The 19945-nt window shown below is 32.0% G+C and overlaps 1 protein-coding gene and 1 pseudogene across 1 annotated transcript; one reads left to right on the forward strand and one right to left on the reverse strand.

Annotated features, from left to right (window-relative positions):
• Positions 1-10281: 10281 nt before the first annotated feature.
• Positions 10282-11188, reverse strand: LOC148771733 (uncharacterized). Its single transcript, XM_088815201.1, has 2 exons — positions 10947-11188; positions 10282-10854 (listed from the first exon to the last, which is right to left on the reverse strand). The coding sequence occupies exons 1-2, from the start codon at positions 11127-11129 to the stop codon at positions 10282-10284; spliced, it is 756 nt and encodes a 251-aa protein (XP_088671327.1). The 5' UTR covers positions 11130-11188.
• A 7560-nt stretch (positions 11189-18748) lies between these two features.
• On the forward strand, positions 18749-19740 carry LOC148771734 (uncharacterized; annotated as a pseudogene).
• The last annotated feature ends 205 nt before the right edge of the window (positions 19741-19945 follow it).

Below are 19945 nucleotides of genomic sequence, written 5' to 3' on the forward strand. Positions count from 1 at the left end.
CCCGAGATTTGATATCGCTTTTTCAATATCAGGCTCAACATAATGTTCTGGAGCATGCTCACTAGGAACCACTTGGTTCGAGGGTTCATCGATTTTCCCCTTTAATTTTCTAGAAACAACGTCCTTTGATCCAATAGATCTAATCCGTTTTTGTGGTGGGGGATCATCATTCATTTTCGCATGTTCCTCATGGACAATGATCCTAGCTAGTACATTCACAACTGGAATATAAGATTTAGTGACTTTATTGGCATCATTAAATGCATCATGAAGTCTACTGGCGATATTTTGTACATAAATGATTCTTTGGATCTCATTTTCACATTCAGATGTACGTGGATCTAGATGAGATAAATGTTTCTAACATCATGTGAGATTCTTGATTGGTTTATGTTAATCATTATCACAGATATTCTGAATATTCTTACCAATCAACATAAATAATGTCTCATCCAAATGACAATCCGCAAATCTAGCGGTGTATAAATCAACTATCATTGGTTCCAAGAACCTAATAATTGACGGTGAATCAAATCCAACGTATATGCCAAACCGGCAATAAGGACCCATTTTAGTCTTATGGGGATGAGGAATTGCCACTTGCACAGCGCAACCAAATGTGCGTAGGGGCGAAATATTGGGCTCGAAACCTAAGGCCGATGGCATTGGGAAATACATATGATAAGCAACGGGGTGTAATTTAATCAGTGGTGATGCATGCAATACTGCATGGCCCCATGCTGCAATAGTGAGTTTAGATCTCAACTGCAAAACACGAGCAATTTTTTGGACGCGTTTAATCAAAGAACCGCCAGTCCATTTTGAGTTTGAATTTATGCTACTAGGTGCTCGACATTTATTCCTAGTGCCGCACAATAATTTGTGCAGCAAACGCGAAAATGCCACATTCCGCGTAGTACCATTACGCTTAATTGTTGCCATTTCGGAGCCATTTATTATCTCCATGGGATCTGATATGGTTTTAACTTATGCCTTTCACAATATAACACTCGAGAAATATATTTTACTATTGAATATTGAGTGTGTAGTTGCACTATCAAGTAGGCAATAGTCATATTTGTTCATGTTTTTCACGTACGCGTGATCAAAATTCAGCTCGACCTCAGGAATGTATCCTCTAAGCGAGATATGTACATGTGGGTATACTCAAAACAACTCGATCTTGGGAATCACACCATCCAAGAGAGATTATACATGGATACACTCAAAGTAGCTCAATCTCGAGAATCACACTTTTCGAGAGAGATTATACATGTGGCTATAAAATAACCCAAAACCTTTTAAATTTGTGCTTGTGATTAATAGCCTCCAAGTTGGCTCTTGATGGGTTTTACCTATTCTAGTGACTCCACGAGCTTTAGACTCGGAGTTATTTCTCAGATCATTGATACGCGTAAAACCTATATATGAAAAACCGCAAGTGTACAATATCGCGATTTGTAGAATAATGAATTCCACATATTGATCCATAGGGAATTAAGTTCCTAAATCTACCAAGTATCGTAATTATACTATCCTAAAATTTATCTAGACAGTCGAAAGAATGGGGATGAAATGAAGCTAAAAAGAAACAATAAATAAAGGACAAGCGAGGAATTACGACGTGTGATGGCTTCTAGGGTAAAATCAATCAGTGCACTATCGAGAAAGGTCTACAAATCCGAATCTAATGGAAATTCTATATTCGCCAACCGAAACACTAAAATACCCTAACCACCGTCTCCAGTGTAGTTAGAGTCTACCCACAGGTCCGACGTCTCCGTTCAGAACCTGATATTAAGAGAGCATTTAGGTCAAGTCCTTAAGGACTACCCGAGGTGCATCACGTCTCCGTTTCCACAACCCGAGCTATGTTTTCCTAAAAATCAAACGAGAAATTCTCTCTCGAGTTCATTCCCATCTATCAATTCAACTGTTGGCCAAACAATCAAAAACATTTAATACAGGAAAACATTAACAGAATCAAAGAACGACAAATAGATCACAGATCTGCAAATCAAAATCAATATATACAAGGTTTCATTTTCCAAAATAAAATGACCAGTTCATTACAAACATAGAATCAAAATGAAGATCACAGGAATCATAAACTAAATGTAAATAAAAAGCTTATGAAAAACCCTCGTCGAAACCCTCGTCGAAGCTTCCCACGAAGAACTGGCAAAAACCGAGGAGAACACCGAAGAAGAAGTTGAAGAAGAGTTCCAGAGTCTCAAAATCGAGAGGAGGGTATGTTCTATTTATAGTAGGCTTGCAAAACACAAATATATTGCCTCGAAACTTGTGCACCGCCTTGCCAGATCGCGATCTGGATCTTGATAAAAAATGTTATGTGAGACCCCCCAGATCGCGATACAGAACGTTTGGATCGCGATCTGGGTCCTGATCGAAAAATCTTCTGTAAGTGACCCCTGATCGTAATACGGAAAGAGTGGATCGCGATCTGCGTCAATTTCAAACCCTGTTAAGACCCTTTTTAGCCCGAATTTGACAGTTTTGCATTTCTCAAAAGTTGTAACCCTTGAAGTTGGCTTTCTAGAGACACTTGAATCAACTCTATCGGAGTTCGTATACGAAAGTTATGATTGCACTGCCACAACCTGCGAGAATGCACTTTTGCATGTGATTGGTTTGATTCTCGGCTTCGCTTCCAAATTCGTTTCGAATCGGAAAAAATAGCTTCTCTTTACCTAAAATAGAAATAAAATAAGAAACGCAGAATATGAACAAATAAAGCCGAAAACTCGAAAAAACGAAGACCACAACTCGACGATTCGATAAGTAAAAATTCGTGCAAAACGAACAATTATCAATCATTAGCCTTTAAATCGACTTTGGACGTATATTGCCACGTCTTATCTTAAAGAGTTTCGGCTCAGATTTATATTCGTGATTTAGTCTATAAGTCGGCTTTCTTGTCTAAACGAGTTTAGACTCAGAGTTATATTAACGATTTAGCCTCTAAATCGGCTTCCTTGTCTCAACGAGCTTAGGCTTGGAGTATATTAACGATTTAGCCTCTAAATCGGTTTTCTTATTTCAACGAGCTTAGGGTCGGAGATAATTTCATTTACTTGATGGGAAATCCAACATCTTGGCTCAACTAGTTTTTCGGCTCGGAGTTATAGTATGACCTCTATACGGTCTCTGTTAAGCTCTACGGGTACTATGCCCGGAGTTAAAATGATAGCCTCTAAATCGACTTTAAACGGAGATTATTATCCCCCCAGCTCCACAAGCATCATGCTCGGATTTAATTTCATGTAGCCTCTATATCGACCTTCAACTGAGATTATTATATACTTCACTCGACAAACATCATGCTCGGAGTTAATATCTTGGCCTCTAAGTCGGTGCACATATCTATTAAAATTAGCACGTGCTTATAGCACTGCTTGGAATCCACAAGCTTGCAAATATAATTTTCAGCAGCAATTTCAGCTAATATTTTAGTTATATATGTACATACACAAATCCATCATATCCTTTGAGAAATGATAACGTATAAAATACGAATTATCCGCTAATTATTCTCGTTTGTCTTTTCGACAATAGATCGAGGATTTGGATCTTCGTAAAATAAAATAAGTAATAAATAACAAAAATAACAAATCCCTATCGAGCAAAACCTTGTGTTGATAACGTACATGTTATAGAATAAAATTAAATAAGAGAGAAGATTGCTTATTGAAAGATTGTATCATTTCACTATGGTAATGCCTCTATTTATACAACAATTTATACAAGCTTTGTCATGCTAGTATTAACAAGAGAAAGACACGCGATCTTTGATACTTAGTCCACAAGAAATTACATGGATATGTATTATAACACTATTTTAATTAACTAGAAAAGTGCACGTGCATTGCACGTGTCTTATTAAATTTCTAATTCATTCTAAATTTTGTATTGTATGGAAATAATATTATATATCCAGAATGTGTAGATATGTTGTTCCATTGAATTTTGTGTTCGTATTAGAATCAAATTTTATTTAATATTAAACTAATATAGAAATTCATACTAATTTTCTATCTTACTAATAAGTTTTGTTCCTTTTTTTGTGTTATTTTATTTTATTTTAGACAACATTGCTTTGCGTCTTTCTTTGCCATGATGTTCATTATTTCTCAATAGAAAAAGTATATTTTTTGTCCCTCGTGTTTATCATTGAAATACTTTTAGACCCACTTGCTAAAAGAACACTTTTGGTCTCTCCGTTTACCACATTATGACACATTTGGTCATCTCTTTTTGTAGGTTGTTAGTAGTTAACGGAATTTGACCATAAATTATAGGACAGAAAAAATATACTCTTGTCCCTCATATTCATAATTAAAATATATTTGGTCCCTCTTGTTCTAAAAAAAACACTTTCAGTCCATTGATGATTTTGCCTTAATTTGATGAAATGGGGCGCCCACGTGCCCAACATGTGTGGGGTTATGTTAGCCACTAATGCGTAATTGACCGAGATGACCAACAACGTAGTAATATGGTAACTTAAGGGATTGAAATGTGTCTTTTGTGAATACGGGGACCAAATACGAAGTTGTGACTAATATAAGGGACAAAGTTGTACTTATCTCGTTTCTCATATTTAATATTTATAAAACGGGAAAAATTATAGTTTTCATCCTTCAAGTTTACACCGATTTCATATTTGGTCTCCCATGTTCACAAAAAAAAAAAAAAAAAAAAAAAAAAAAAAAGCACATTTGATACCTCATGTTTCAGTAATTTAACACTTTTCGTCATTTCCGTCAATTTACCGTTAGTCCGATAGTTAAGGCAGTGATGGGTACATGCTTGATTCCGTTAATTTTAACTGAAAATTAGCAGAAATGACTAAAAGTGTTTCATTTTGAAAATTAAATATGAGGGACCAAATGTGTTTGTTGTCAATATGAGGGACTAAATGTGGAATCGGTGCAAACTTGAGGGATGAAATGTATTTTTCTCGTTACAAAACATTAGATTATACTTACTCGTTTTTCAGTGGTTATCCTTTTCTTCATCATTGATATCAACATTGTTTTGGTACAATGAAAAAAGAAAAGAAGAAAAAAAGAAAAAAAAATAAACGTTGAATGACTGTGTGTGTAAATAATATATATTATTATATTGTCTTTTCTAATTATCAAAATATTTATATATAGTTTAATATGATTGGAATTTGAAAAAAATGGAGCGATTATATTTTTTTTATATTCATTTATAATTTTATAAAAGATTATGTATAAATTATGTTATATTTTAATTTTTGTACAAATTTAATTATAAAAATCTTTGTTTTGCATATTAAAAATAATAATATTATAAATCTATTAATAAAAATAAAATATATAATATATAATTATAGAGTGTGCATACATCTATTATCGGGAGGATTACACTTTTGGTTCCCCATGTTTGGTCCGATTTCACTTTTGGTCCCCCTTGTTTTAAAGTGAACAAAGTTCACCTCCAAGTTTCAATTTTAAACACTTTTGGTCCCCGCCGTTACATGTCCGTTAGCAAGTAACGAAAAACACTATTTTGGCGCGAAAATTAAAATTTTCTTTTTTTGAGGCTGAAAAATAATTAGAAATTTGAAATAGACTACTTATAATTAAATTTTTAATAATATTAAGTATAATGAAATTTATTTAGTTAATTTCTTTTTTTATTATTAAAAATTAATCATAAGTAGTATAATGAAAACTAATATTAAGTATAATGCACAATAATTTATTTAGTTAATTTATTTTTTATTATTAAAAAAATAATTATAGGTAGTATAATTATAATAATATTAAGTATAATTATAAATGACTTGTTTAGCTAATTTTTTTTTTTTTTATTATTGATTTTTTATTATAAGTTGTATAATTAAAAATAATATTAAGTATAATTAAAAATAACTTGTTTAGTTAACTTATTTTCTTATTATTAAAAAAATAATTATGAGTAGTACAACTATAATAATATTAATATTAAGTATAATTAAAAATAATTTGTTTAGTTAATTTATTTATTTTTGTTATTAATTCTTTTATCATAAGTAGTATAATTAAAAATAATATTAAGTATGATTAAAATAATTTGTTTAGTTAATTTTTGTATTATTAAAAAATAATCATAAGTAGTATAATTATAACAATATTAAGTATATTAAAAATTAATTTGTTTCATTATTATTAAAAATTATAAGTAGTCTATTTTGAATTTATAATTATTTTCAGCCCCAAAAACTTTTAAAATTTCAATTTTCACCCCCAAAATAGTGTTTCCCGTTACTTGTTAACAGATATGTAACGGCGGGGACCAAAAGTGTTTAAAATTGAAACTTGGAGGTGAACTTTGTTCACTTTGGAACAAGGGGACCAAAGTGAAATCGGACCAAACATGAGGGACCAAAAGTGTAATTCTCCCTCTATTATCTGTTTAGTAAAAAATATTTTTCTAAAATATTTTGAAGAGAAAGAAAATTGTGCCCAAAATTCTTCTCTACTCCAAAAAAAAAATTTTCAAATCTCAAAAAATACATAACAATACAAAGAATTTTCTAATGAATTCCACAATCCTGTTAAATATAAAATAACAATCAATCTTTGCATGTTTTATAATACCAATTCACATTCTTTTCAAATCATTGAAATGCTCCACGAGATTGTATATCAAAACCTAAATATGACTAATTAATGACATCATTAATCAATTAAAAAAAGTCCAAAAAACTACAATGATGAGTTAGTTTTGGCAAGACTAAACTTACCTTGTTGTGAAATTCGTGATCCAATTAATTGATTATGGTATTCTTTGTTTCAAAATATTTTGCTTCCTATATCTAAGACATTACTTGCCACATCTTCTATATCTTGATTATCATAAAGTCATAGTATTGATTAGTAGGAGACTTAAATAATAAGGACTAATTAATGAGACTTTATGTTACAAATGAATGGAATAAAGCTTGAGGAATACACAAAGTTGCAACCTATTCAATAAAACACGTATTTGTAGCAGTTGCAATAATCAATTAGAATTGTTTGTCAATTGTTAATAAGGAGTATTACTCAAGTGCCCTTAAAAATTTACTTGTTTAGAGGGCATTTTTGTAAGTACAAAAAAGGGAAGAAACCTTCCCAAACATTCACACTTTTATAAGTAGTATAGATATAGATATAGATATAGATAATTAATAATTTCTTATGCTTACCTTCCATATAATTAATTCCCTTACATCCATATTTTCAACATTACATTTGATCTCCGATTATTCGCTACTGGAATTCTTCCCTCATAAAGATATTCTATAAGCATCAAATAATTTATTCATTGCTAAATAAATTAAAGGATATATTTTCCTGAGTCTTACCCACTTAACTTATTTGAGTATGTTTGATACAGAAATACCTTACCGAGAATTAATATAAACAAAACTCATAAGCACTCTGGCTTTATTATCAACCTAGTTTTTCAGAGATGTGATTTTTTTTTTTTTTGATAAATAATTGCCACCAAATAGTTTATGCCACCATCAAACGCACAGGGGTTCACTTGACTCACTTATAATGGAATTCTGTCCATGTTAACATTAATTACATGTGTACGTTAGGTATATATGATTAAGAGATTAAGTAATTTACTGATAACAAGAAATAATATAGTCTCATTTTGAACAACGATGAAACATTTATTTCACTTTGTCAGGTTCAATAAATGTCGAATGTGCTAGCACAAAAAGTTAAAATAATTACCTTTCTATTTAATGTAATCAAGACAAATCACTTAAATATTGATACAATTTTTACTCCAATGAATTAGTCCAATTTGATCTAGGTTGTAAACATACATTTCATATTATTAATGAACTTTAGAAATGATCTCATGTTCTATATCCAAATAAATATACCATCTCTAGTACCATTAAAATATAAAGTTGATGCAATTAATCAAATAAATGCAACGAATACCCTAGTGAAGATTCTAATAAAATGATAAAATACTATTTATTAAATTCATAATAAAATTATGTGAATAAAAACGAGGCTTTTGTCTACTATCCCATCCATTATCACTCAGGCACAAAAACATGCAACTCAACGCTTGAATACATCATTAGAATGAATCTATTAGGCAATCATACGATGTAGTACCATACACTGTATTTCGAGTATAACACATAATTGCAACATTTCGTAAGTCTCCCACGAGACATTTAGGCTTCGTTTGATAGGATTAAGTGCTTAATGCTGAATGCTGAATAAATCTCTGAATGGGTAAGAGCTGTGTCTGATTGCTGAATGCTGAATAATTAAGTTCATTTGATAACTGAATATCAATATCTGAATATTATAATTTTCCTGATATACCCTTGTATAATTCTGAAACATTATTAGTAATTAAATTTGATTAGAATATATGAATAAACATACTTTTTAAGCATGATCTACTTAATCAGTAAATTATAAAAAATTAACGGATATTACATATCTTAATATAAACTTATAATATCTACCATAGACAAAATATAAATTTCAAATTTTAAATTCAAACAACTAATAAAAATAAAAGTCATAAATAAAAGCAGAGAAAATATAAAAATACATTAAAGTCATTAAAATTGGCTCAAAAATATTAATCCCTAAAATTAACGTGAAAAAAATTAATAAATTCTAATTGGTCCTGGTCCCTCCAGGCATCAATCGGGTTGTTATTTCATCGCGCACATTTGCCATGTATTGCATGTCTTCATCCCCCCACCATGGTCCAGTAGTTGTACCATCATTCACAAGGTTTTGCTCATCCTCATTCGTACTATCAAATGGCATATTAGGTTGATCAAACTCCTCAAAAAGTGTATCACGTATACGCTCTTTCCTTATAAAATTATGAACCGCAAAACAAGCAATCACTATATTTCTCTGCACATTAAACGAAAAAGGGACCATTTTTTGTAAAATTGGAAATCTTTTCTTCAGAACTCCATAAGCTCGTTCGATGACATTCCTTAGTTGAGCATGAGCATGGTTAAATCTTTCTTTTTTAGTTAAAGGACGCCTACGACGATAATCTCCTAACCAATATCGTACATTACGATATGGAACCATAAATCCTCTAGTATGTGTATATGCAGCATCACAAAGATAGTATTTACCTGTAACCATTATAAATATAAAGTAATATCAAAATTTAACGTATAAATATTAAGAATTTAGTTTGAATTTAAAGTAATACCAAGTGGAGGCCATGGAAACCCGTTTCTTGGATCATCAACTGTATCCGTTAAGACTCTTGAATCATGTGTTACCCCTTCCCAGCCTGCCCAAACGAACGTAAAAATCATATTAAAGTCGCATATTCCTAAAATATTTTGATAACATTCTCCCTTTCCTCTACCCCTATACATAGTCTGTTGTGAAATTGGAATAATGGCAGGTATTAATGTTCCATCAAGTGCACCAACTGCTCCCTACATTTAAATAAAATAAAAAAATTATGCAAACATTAGAAAACTTACAAATCTAAAGCAATAAAATAATGACAAAAAAATATACAATGCACAAAAATATGTACCTTAAAAATGCGGTTTAATCTCCTAAAACTTGCTGAAATGTTTGGATTTGGATCAAATGTTCTGGGTACTATTACCTCCCTAGCCATATTCATCATTGCACGCAACACTTCGTGAAAACAAGCATGAACTGTTTGTGAAGAGTGTTGAAATCTACGCTTCACCACACGAAGACGCTTACTATGCCCAATAATCTGCAAGAACATTGCCATTTTTCTTCTACAGATATATGTTTACTATCATGTAGCCACCCTCTTTATCTAAAATGCATGCTCAAACAAATATACGCAATACGAGACATGCGCATTAAATCCATACATTGTGTGTCTGACCCAGACAATAGCTCTAACGTGTAAGCATGACCCGACAATGCTGAGTTGTTATCTATATTTCTTGGTACACGCATTAAATGTCTCGATCGAATTTGTGTGTACCAATAGATCATCATCAATATCATAATCTCATAAATTTCCATATTTAACCTGTTAACATAAATCAATAATACATTAAATATTTGAGAATCAATATTTCTTAAACATATAAAGAGAATTCAACTCACAAGGCAAATATAAAACAAAGTCTATCATTATTAAATACAAAAAAAACGCAAATTTCATAACTATTGTACGGAAATTAAAACAAATTCATTAAAAGTAAATACTACTGAAGTCTTAAAATTAATCTACATAAGTCCTTGCAAGTTAAAATTCAAATCCCATGTTTTGTCCAATTCTCTTAATCCATGCTTTCAGAACACCCACATTATCCTTAGGAAACACCATCCAAGCTTCTCTATGTCCCGCACAACTACCAAATATCACAACAGCAGAGACATAAAAAATGTCTTCTTTATCCCATCCAAGTTCATCCAATTTAGCAATGCAATCTCTAACTGACGGACCACTATTATTTTTTATCATAAACTTCAAAGCAGCTGACATCTCTTCTACTAAATTATTATCACTAGACGAAGGTTGGATCTTTTTCTTTTTCTTTTTAGGTTTTTCTCCTCGTGGGTGATGGTTGGAATCATTACTCTGAGTGTCTGTGGCAGGGACAAAATTTTCATCTTCATCACCAAACAAAATATCTTCTATGTCATATTGTTCCGCATTTCGAACAGTTGAAGAAAATGAGCTAGTACCAGAATTTGGATCTTGGGAACTAGGTCCCCAAGAATGAATCCCTGTAGCAGTGGTTCCATCAAATAGTGCTCTACAAAGGTCAGGATACGGTAAGGGGGCAAGTCTTAAACTCCTTGCCTTAGGATGAGCCTGTATTTAGATATGAAATAATAATTCTTAATATATTGGAATAGTTAATGAAAATTACTGAGATAACACAGTGAAGAACTCAAATACTAGACCTTTATATACTCTGTCCACTCATCCTTTGTCATGTTGATGGTGTTGGTCGCATGATTGTAAATATTGCTTGTTTTCATAGTTAACGGTAACCAAGCTTGATACTTTTGTTTTAAGTAGTCGTATCTATTCTTCATTTGTCTTTGAGAAACCACAAAATTATAATTTTTCTTGAGAGTATCCATAATCTTGGTCCAAGATTCAGCCTTAAGGCTTCCTCATTCCCTGCCATTTAGAGCAACTTCTTGGAGAAAACATTTATCTACTTCAGTATTGTTCCATCTGACTCTATTATTTTCCTCTGATTCTTCCATCCCTATACTCATGGATATTTATGCGCAAAAGGAAAATTTAAACCAATATACAGTATCACATATCATTACTACAAACTACCGACAAACAATAAAAAGGTGAATAGACAAACTACCGACAAATAAGAAAATTTAAACCAATGGACAGTATTCACTCTTGAATTATAAGAGTTAATTTTTTTTACCATCCTAATTAAATAAAAGGTGAATAGACAAAAATAATTTGCATAATAATGAACCCAAATTTTTTAATGAAAGAAAAAGATGTGTACACAAATAAAGCTATTGTGGGAGCATCCTGTTGTAGTCAAGTATGCTGCTTTCGTTTTTTTTTTTTTTTTTTTTGTAATGTTTTCTTAAAAAAATATAATGTGTGCTGCAATTAAAAAAATAATTAATATATCCTATTTGATCATTAATCTCTTAAATTAATATTCTAATCTTCGGCCTTCTCTAAAAGAAAATTAAAATTCTATCTTCCCTCACCCATTCCCCATATCGGAGTGCACATTAGCAGGTAATAATTAAATAAAAAATAGTTGAATAACTTTAATCTGAAGTATGTAGAATTCAATAGGAAATCAACTCTTTCAAGAAAACACACAGCTGAGGTTTTTGTGAAAATTTCGATCACTCCCATAATTCTCACCAAGTCTTTCTCTGAAATTTACCTATTATTAATAGAGGATGAGGAATCTATGTAGTCCATGTACTATGGATTTAAAAACATAATTAACATATATAAAAATTCAAGAATATAAAGGTTTATTCAGATGGAAATTGATGAAGAAGAAAGATATAACCTACCGGTCTGAACAATTTTCATTCGATAGTTTTTGATGTGCTTCACTGTCGTCGCCCCCAGCAGATTGTTGATGGAGATGGAGAGAAAAAATATCGTGTTATGAGGTAGGGTAAATATTTAAATATTTATTTAAGAATAAAAGAGTCCAATATTCGTTCAGATATTCCTCTTACCGAATAAGTGGCAAATTTTCGGCTGAATCGTTAAGAGATTAGTGGACCGATTCAGAGATGGTTACCAAATGGACTTAACGGCAAATCTACTGACCGAATCAGCATAGGACTCATTAAGAGGTCCATTAAGTGCAATCAAACGGGCCCTTAACTTCCTTGAAAAAATAAATATTCCGAAGCGTTAACATGCTAAAAGAAATTAATCGACCAAAATTATTGAGTCATTATTGTTGAGAAACTAGGAAATAATATACAAGGAGAAGAGAGCAATGTAGGGAGAAAGAAATATATTATTCCATATATTCAAGTGTGTACAGAGCATATTAGATAGGGCCATACATGGTTATCAAATCGTAAATCGAATCGAAAATCGTTTTGTCAAAATTGCGAATCGTAAATCGTAACGAATCGTAAATCGTAAGATTTATTAAATTTCATTAAAATATTAATATATTAAATGATATATATTTATTTATGAGACATTGTATAATATTAACAACAAAATATATATATATATATAAATATATATATATATATATATATATATATATATATATATATATATATATATATATATATATATATATATATATATATATATATATATATATATATATATATATATATATATATATATATATATATATATATATATATATATAAATGGACTTTACAAAAATTTAACACAATAAAAATAAAAAAGTTTAATATTAAAAGGATTTCATTTAATTTGTAGTATTCGGCAATGCAAATTTTTTATTGTTATTAAGTTCAACTAATATACATTCAAGATCTCATGCAAACTCGTATAAGCAGTTAGTTGATGGCAATCGATGTGTCCGAGTAAATCAAATATAACATTGAAAAGAAAAAAAAGAGTAAAACTCTCTTGAATATATCGCCTACTTTAAAATATTATTAGAGTTGTAAAGTACAATAAAAATATAAATATCAAAAAAAAATATAAATATCAAAAAAAAGTATAAATATTAAAAAAAAGTACAATAAAAATATTATCGATTTAAAAAAAATACAATTGGATATGAACAATATTAAAGAAGAAAAATATATATATATATATATATATATATATATATATATATATATATATATATATATATATATATATATATATATATATATATATATATATATATATATATATATATATATATATATATATATATATATATATATATATATATATATATATATATATATATATATATATATATATATATATGTATGTAAATATAAAAAAAAAGTACAATAAAAATATTATCGATTTAAAAAAAATACAATTGGATATGAACAATATTAAAAGAAGAAAAAATAGTCATTATACGAGGTAAAAGTGTTGGTATTACGAGGAATTATCATATATTATTGTATTTGTACTTAAAATTTAATATTGTAACACAATTTTTAATTTTTTTTTCTGAAAATATATATATTTTCTGAAAATCGTACAAATCGTAACAATCGTAAATCGAATCGTAAATCGTAGAAATCGAATGCAAATCGTACGATTTTTTAAGATTTCCGATTTATTCAACGATTTGAATCGAAAAGGATTCAAATCGAATCGAATCGTACGATTCAAATCGTAAATCGTACGATTTTGATAACAATGGGGCCATATATATAGTACAAGGAAGACCACTATAAGGTCAGTAGTTACAAGATGATTAAAGGGACTTAAAACCCTTTCCTTTTACTATACACACTAAATGTTGTTGACCCTTCATGTGATGGTGTCTCTTCATTTGTATATTCACATATATATTTCATAACACTTCCCCTTGGATGTCCAATATAATGGAATACGCCTCGCTAAAAATCTTGTTTGGAAATTTCATTGGGATAAAACCTAATTGAAGGAGAAAAGAGTACATGTCCATGTGAAACTTGCGAGCGTGACATTGCCTCGTTAAAATCTTGCCAAGATAACCCATTGGGACAAAAACTTGGTCGAAGGAAAAAGAGTACAGTGTTATAAGTAGCTCCCCCTGATTTCGACATATGACTTTTAATCATCTTCTGAATAATGTAGTTGACAAAAATTCCGATATATGAATATGATAATTAATTCTTTGATAAATATATCTTCACATCTTTGTAGAAATATATCTTGCCAACGACATAAATAAAAATGTTATGTCATGCCTAGTGCAATAATGCACCAATTCAGCTTTGATAAATACTCTTGGACTTATAATTCTTCCATTATCTTCTCAAAGAGGCTTAAAATATCTTTAATTATATCCAGTGATTGGACAAATATAATACTACTCAATAGATGAGTCTTATCCTCTTATGTGTATTAATGGATAAAAATTCCATTTGATAGATCTTCTTTTCGAAATAAAGCTTGCCCTTCCAATATTTTTCATCTCAAATTATGTCACCAAATAATTTACCGTCTTTGTCTTCACAAGATTTAGGTCATTCACATCTATACCATGATACTGGTAAGTCAAATTATTTGATAGTTTCTTTCATTAACAAGGTATTCACTCGGGTGAATGTACCATATTTTTTAAGATAATATGTAAATGGATCATTTCTAGAGTCTAACTCGCGAGACCTCTGATTATATCAACAACGCATTATCAAAATTCTTCATTAATTTTATGATCATCCATATGATGCATGTCAATTATTTTGAATACCAACATAAAGTGATTGCATCATAAAAATGTATTTCAAAAGGCATTCAAATAAACTGTAATTATTTTACCCACTTTTGTACTAAAGGCTTCACAATTTTATGTGTGTTGACCGCAAGTCAATGTACAATTCATTTCATCAGGGCCGGTCCTGGGTGATTGGAGGCCTGGGCAAGACTTAAAATCAAGGCCCTAAATTCCGACAGTGTTCTAAAAATCGGCCGAGACGGCCGATTAATCGGTTTTCGAGGCGGAGGCGGTCCAAAACCTTTATGATTTTAGTGTAAATGTTTGGAAAATCGGGTTTTGGTCTGCGAGGTGGTCCGAGGCGGTCCAAGGCGGTCAAACCTTGGAGGCTGGTCAAACTTAGAAGGAAAAAATCGGATGAAAAATCGGGGAAAAATCGGTTTTCAATTTTTTTTAATATAAATGTAGCACCCCACCCCGAGTAGTAGGCACCTCGTGGCGGTACACCACTCAACATGCATTACATTCAATAACCCCAACTATGCTCCTCAAATTTTCGATAAACAAAACATTAAACCCCAATATCTCTACAATCGTGTTTACAAAAAGGGATTCTATTACAAGTCGACTTCGACACCACTTACTCTATTACAAAATTCTAGATCAAAAGATGCCTATACGGCACATCATTAGAAGTACCTCTCGACGAGACTAGTCAGAGGTATACACGAGCTTTAACACTTGGTATGAAAATTTAGGTATAAATCTTTCTTTTACCTGCGCATTAATATCAGAAAAGAGAAACGAATAAGTCTTAATGACTTAGTGAAAAACATATGATCCATGAGTATGATGAGAATCAACAGAACATATAACGAGAGACTTTACAAGAATTTCAACAGAAGTGTAACATGTACGGCTCAAGTTCAATATTTGGTGGGGTCTCCAACCTTGTAACTCCCAACAAATAAAATCATATCATATCCTTATCCCTCCACTCCGTCCCGAGTGGCCACTCGGTCGGAAACAAGCAAGAGGCACGACCGGAACGTGCCGATCCGGCTCAGGAACGTTTAACTCCAAACGAACGTGAGTCAGAACCATCAGAAGGTACCATTCGGGAGACCAGTCATCGTCAGCCCAATACTGCCCGATCGTCTTGCCGAAATGGTCCTAGGACCCAGCTCCCCCAAGAGCGTCCTCAAGGGTGGGGACCGTAGGTTCAAGAATCAATTTCATTCCTTTTAGGAATATCAAGTCATTCATTTCAAGAATCAATTCAAGAATCAAGTCAATCATTCACAAGATAAGTCACGATCATGATAATTGAATATCAAGTCTCAGGATAATGAACATGTTCGAGATTTCAATTCGAGCCAATGAAAGAGTAGTCGTGAATATGGAATTCAAGAAGAACAATAAGTTCAATATCGGGTTCCAAGAACGAGTATATCAAGATCTCAATGAATTCAATAAACATGAGATTCAAGTTCGAGCCAACAAAATATTTATTCTCGGAAAGCATTCAAGACAAGATTTTGAGAATAAATATAGCCCAATATCGAGTTCAAGAAAAATGTTCACGCCAAGGAATCAAGTATAAGAATTAGCCGTGGACATAGCAATCAAGATCTCAATGAATTCAATAAACATGAGATTCAAGTTCGAGCCAACAAAATATTTATTCTCGGAAAGCATTCAAGACAAGATTTTGAGAATAAATATAGCCCAATATCGAGTTCAAGAAAAATGTTCACGCCAAGGAATCAAGTATAAGAATGGACATAGCAACCAAGAGAAATGACAAGTTCAAGATTTCAAGAACAAGATCAAGGTTCCAAGTTCGAGCCAGGGAAACAAATATACTCGAAGAACATTAAGGATCATATTCCAACAAAAATATAATCAATGCATCAAAGTATTCAAGATGGAGAATATATTTGGTTCAAACAAAGGAGACATTAAGCGCAGGAAAGAAATCGGATAAGGAGTCATAGTTTCTCACTTGGAGTCCTACGCTAGTGCTATAGAAGCATCTTTAAGCTTAAACCTTGAGTGAGAGCTTTACTACGCTCAACACCTATGCAAATATTAGAACTAAATAAGATTCCAAACAGTAATATAGCCATATTACCATCCATTGTATGACATAGTCAATTTCTTAAACATATACTAAGAATTGCTTCTCGCGGCACTTTATTCAAATAATCACTGCGATCGCCGTACTTATCCGAATGACATAAAGGATATATAAAGTTAAAGATACCATCTGTATCTACAAGTTTACTGAAGACTTTAATCCCAAATTAACAACATAACCCATCAATAACAATCCCGAAAGATGAATACATAAACCTGCCAGATTTTCGGATAATTTCGTTTGCTATCACAGTCCGTTTGAAAAATCATAAAAAAATTGTACAGTTATCCAAATTGTCCAAATAATTCATCAAATGAAACCTGGCAGTTTAATCTACAAGTTTCTTTAAGTCACACAGCCCAAGTTATGATCCTAACATATCGAAAACAGTCCCGCAAGAAGATACTCAAAACTGCCCTGTTTCCGGCAGATTACTGTCATCAGATTCTGACATCTAAAACATGCATATTACATACTCTAATTCGATACAATTGAAAACTTACTTATAGTTTACGATGTCCTCTACGAGTTTCCTAAAGAAACTGATTCCAAACCCTTCGACTTTAGCTCCGAATAATACGCGTCGCAGCAGATTTGATTTCCCCAAAATCCCAGCGAGCAGGCTGACTTCTCGCCAAACTCCGGCGACCACCGTCGGGAAGAAGAAGAAGAAAGGTGGCTGCCAAAGAAGGAATTAGAATAGGCGAAGTACAAGTCAATTCCTATGTCAAATATAAATTCTGAAAATTGGCTATAAGGCCAACTTGTTTCTCTTAATTACCAAATAGATGCCATAACTTTAGATAATTATAAATTCTGCATTTCCCATCAAATTCAAAATATATTATAATCCCATATCGACACATATCAACTAACTAAATTCAATTATCCTAAGACTTAAACAACTTACACATTTACGGGGAGTTACAATAAATTAATTTAGGGCTTTGTGTTAAAAGTTAAGACTTAATATCATGTTCCATAACTCCATTCAATTTCCATATTTCCTTCCATCTTCCCTATATTCTGCTCATAAATTTTTCAATTTAAATCTGCATATGTTTGGCATTTTCTTTTTTGTTGATTAAGTTGCACAGTGAGTGGGGTGTGGGCCATTTGCACCCACTTTTTTTCATTTTTAATTTGCAATGTTTGGAAGTGAGTGGGGTATGGCAGGCTTACAGCCATTATATTTTTTTTATTTTATGTTATTTAAAATTTATTTCAATTGATTTGTTTAGGGAAGATCATGAATAGCGAATCCATTGAAGGTTCACATGCTTTGAATAGCAATATTGAATCGATTAGTTTCATACTGTGTCGCAACTCAGACGACGTAGGATGGAAATATAGGCATCTTGCGGATAGTGGAAATCGCGACAAAACTAAATGCAGTTTTTGTGGAAAGATAGCGAGCGGATGGATTAGTAGATTCAAGTATCATATATATTGCGGGGTTGACAGGACAAGTGAAGGCCTGTCCACGTGCGACTGAAGAAGCTAGGCTTGATTGTAAAACTTTTATTGAGAATTATCAATCTAAGAGTAAAGCGAAGAAGAATCAAGAAAGTGAAATAAGAGAAGAAGTGAATATTGCGGGGATTTTAGAGAGTGGAAACGTAAAAGCTCTCCACACGCTTGGCCCTATTCATAAGTTTGTAAAGACGATAAATCTTGACTCAAAGATGAATGCAAGACAACAAAACATCAATGAAGCACTTTCCAGAGAAAGAAAACAAAAAGTGGATAAATACATGGCAAGATGGGTGTACGAGTCCGGCATCGCTTTCAATGTCGTGGATAATGATAGTTTCCGAAGATTTGTCGAGGGGTCGGGCAATTTGGTCCAAGATATATACCTCCAAGTCCATATCAACTTCGAGAGCCATTGTTGAAAAAGGAAGTTGAATTAACTAAAACATCACTAAAGAAACACGACGAAGAATGGACTTTTACAGGGTGTTCAATTATGACAGATGCTTGGACCGATCGGAAAAGAAGAAGCGTCATGAATTTGTGTGTTAATTGTAGATTTGGTACTACTTTAATTTCTTCGAAAAAAGCTTCTAATGATGCACATACCGGAGCCTATATTATTTAATATGTGGACAAATGCATTGCAGATGTTGGGGAAGAGAAAGTAATTCAAGTTGTAACGGACAATGCTTCCAACAATATGAATGCGGCCAAGAAGCTATTAGAGAAAAGACCATCTTTGTTTTGGACTTCATGTGCTACTCATACATTAAATCTAATGCTCGAAGGAATTGAAAAGCTTTCCAAATTCAAGAGTGTGATTGAAAAAACAAAGACGCTCACTATATTTCTATATGCACATCATAGCTCGCTCGCATTGATGAGGTATTTTACTAAAAAAAGAGATATAGTGAGACCCGGAGTTATAAGGTTTGTTACTTCTTTCCTTACCTTGCAAAGTTTGATGGAGAAGAAAGATAATTTGCGTACAATGTTCAACAATAGTAAGTGGGAAAAATGCAAACACTCAAAAACCGTTAAAGGAAAAGCGGCGTACGCCATAGTGTCGGATTTATCGTGGTGGAATGGGGTGACACAATGCTTACAAGTGTTTGCTCCACTAGTGAGGGTGCTTCGGCTTGTCGATGGTGATCGAAAGCCATCTATGGCTTTTATTTATGGAGAACTTGAAAAGGCAAAAAAGAAATTAAGAAGGTATTCAACAATAATGAAAGTTCCTACAAGCCTATCTTAAATATTGTCGAACAAAAGGCAAAAAGTCGACTTGATAGTTCAAATCACTTGGCCGCCTACTTTTTGAATCCTTATTATTTTTATCAAGACTCAAGCATACAACTTCAAGCATCTCTCGCGGATGGGTTATTTGATTGCATTGAAAGGTTTTATCCGAAAGATTTTGCAACACATCAAACTATCTTGAACAAAGAATTGCCTATGTA

This window comes from Erythranthe guttata, chromosome 3, assembly GCF_056151865.1.
Source record: "Erythranthe guttata isolate IM_541 chromosome 3, IM_541, whole genome shotgun sequence".
NCBI lineage: Eukaryota > Viridiplantae > Streptophyta > Magnoliopsida > Lamiales > Phrymaceae > Erythranthe > Erythranthe guttata.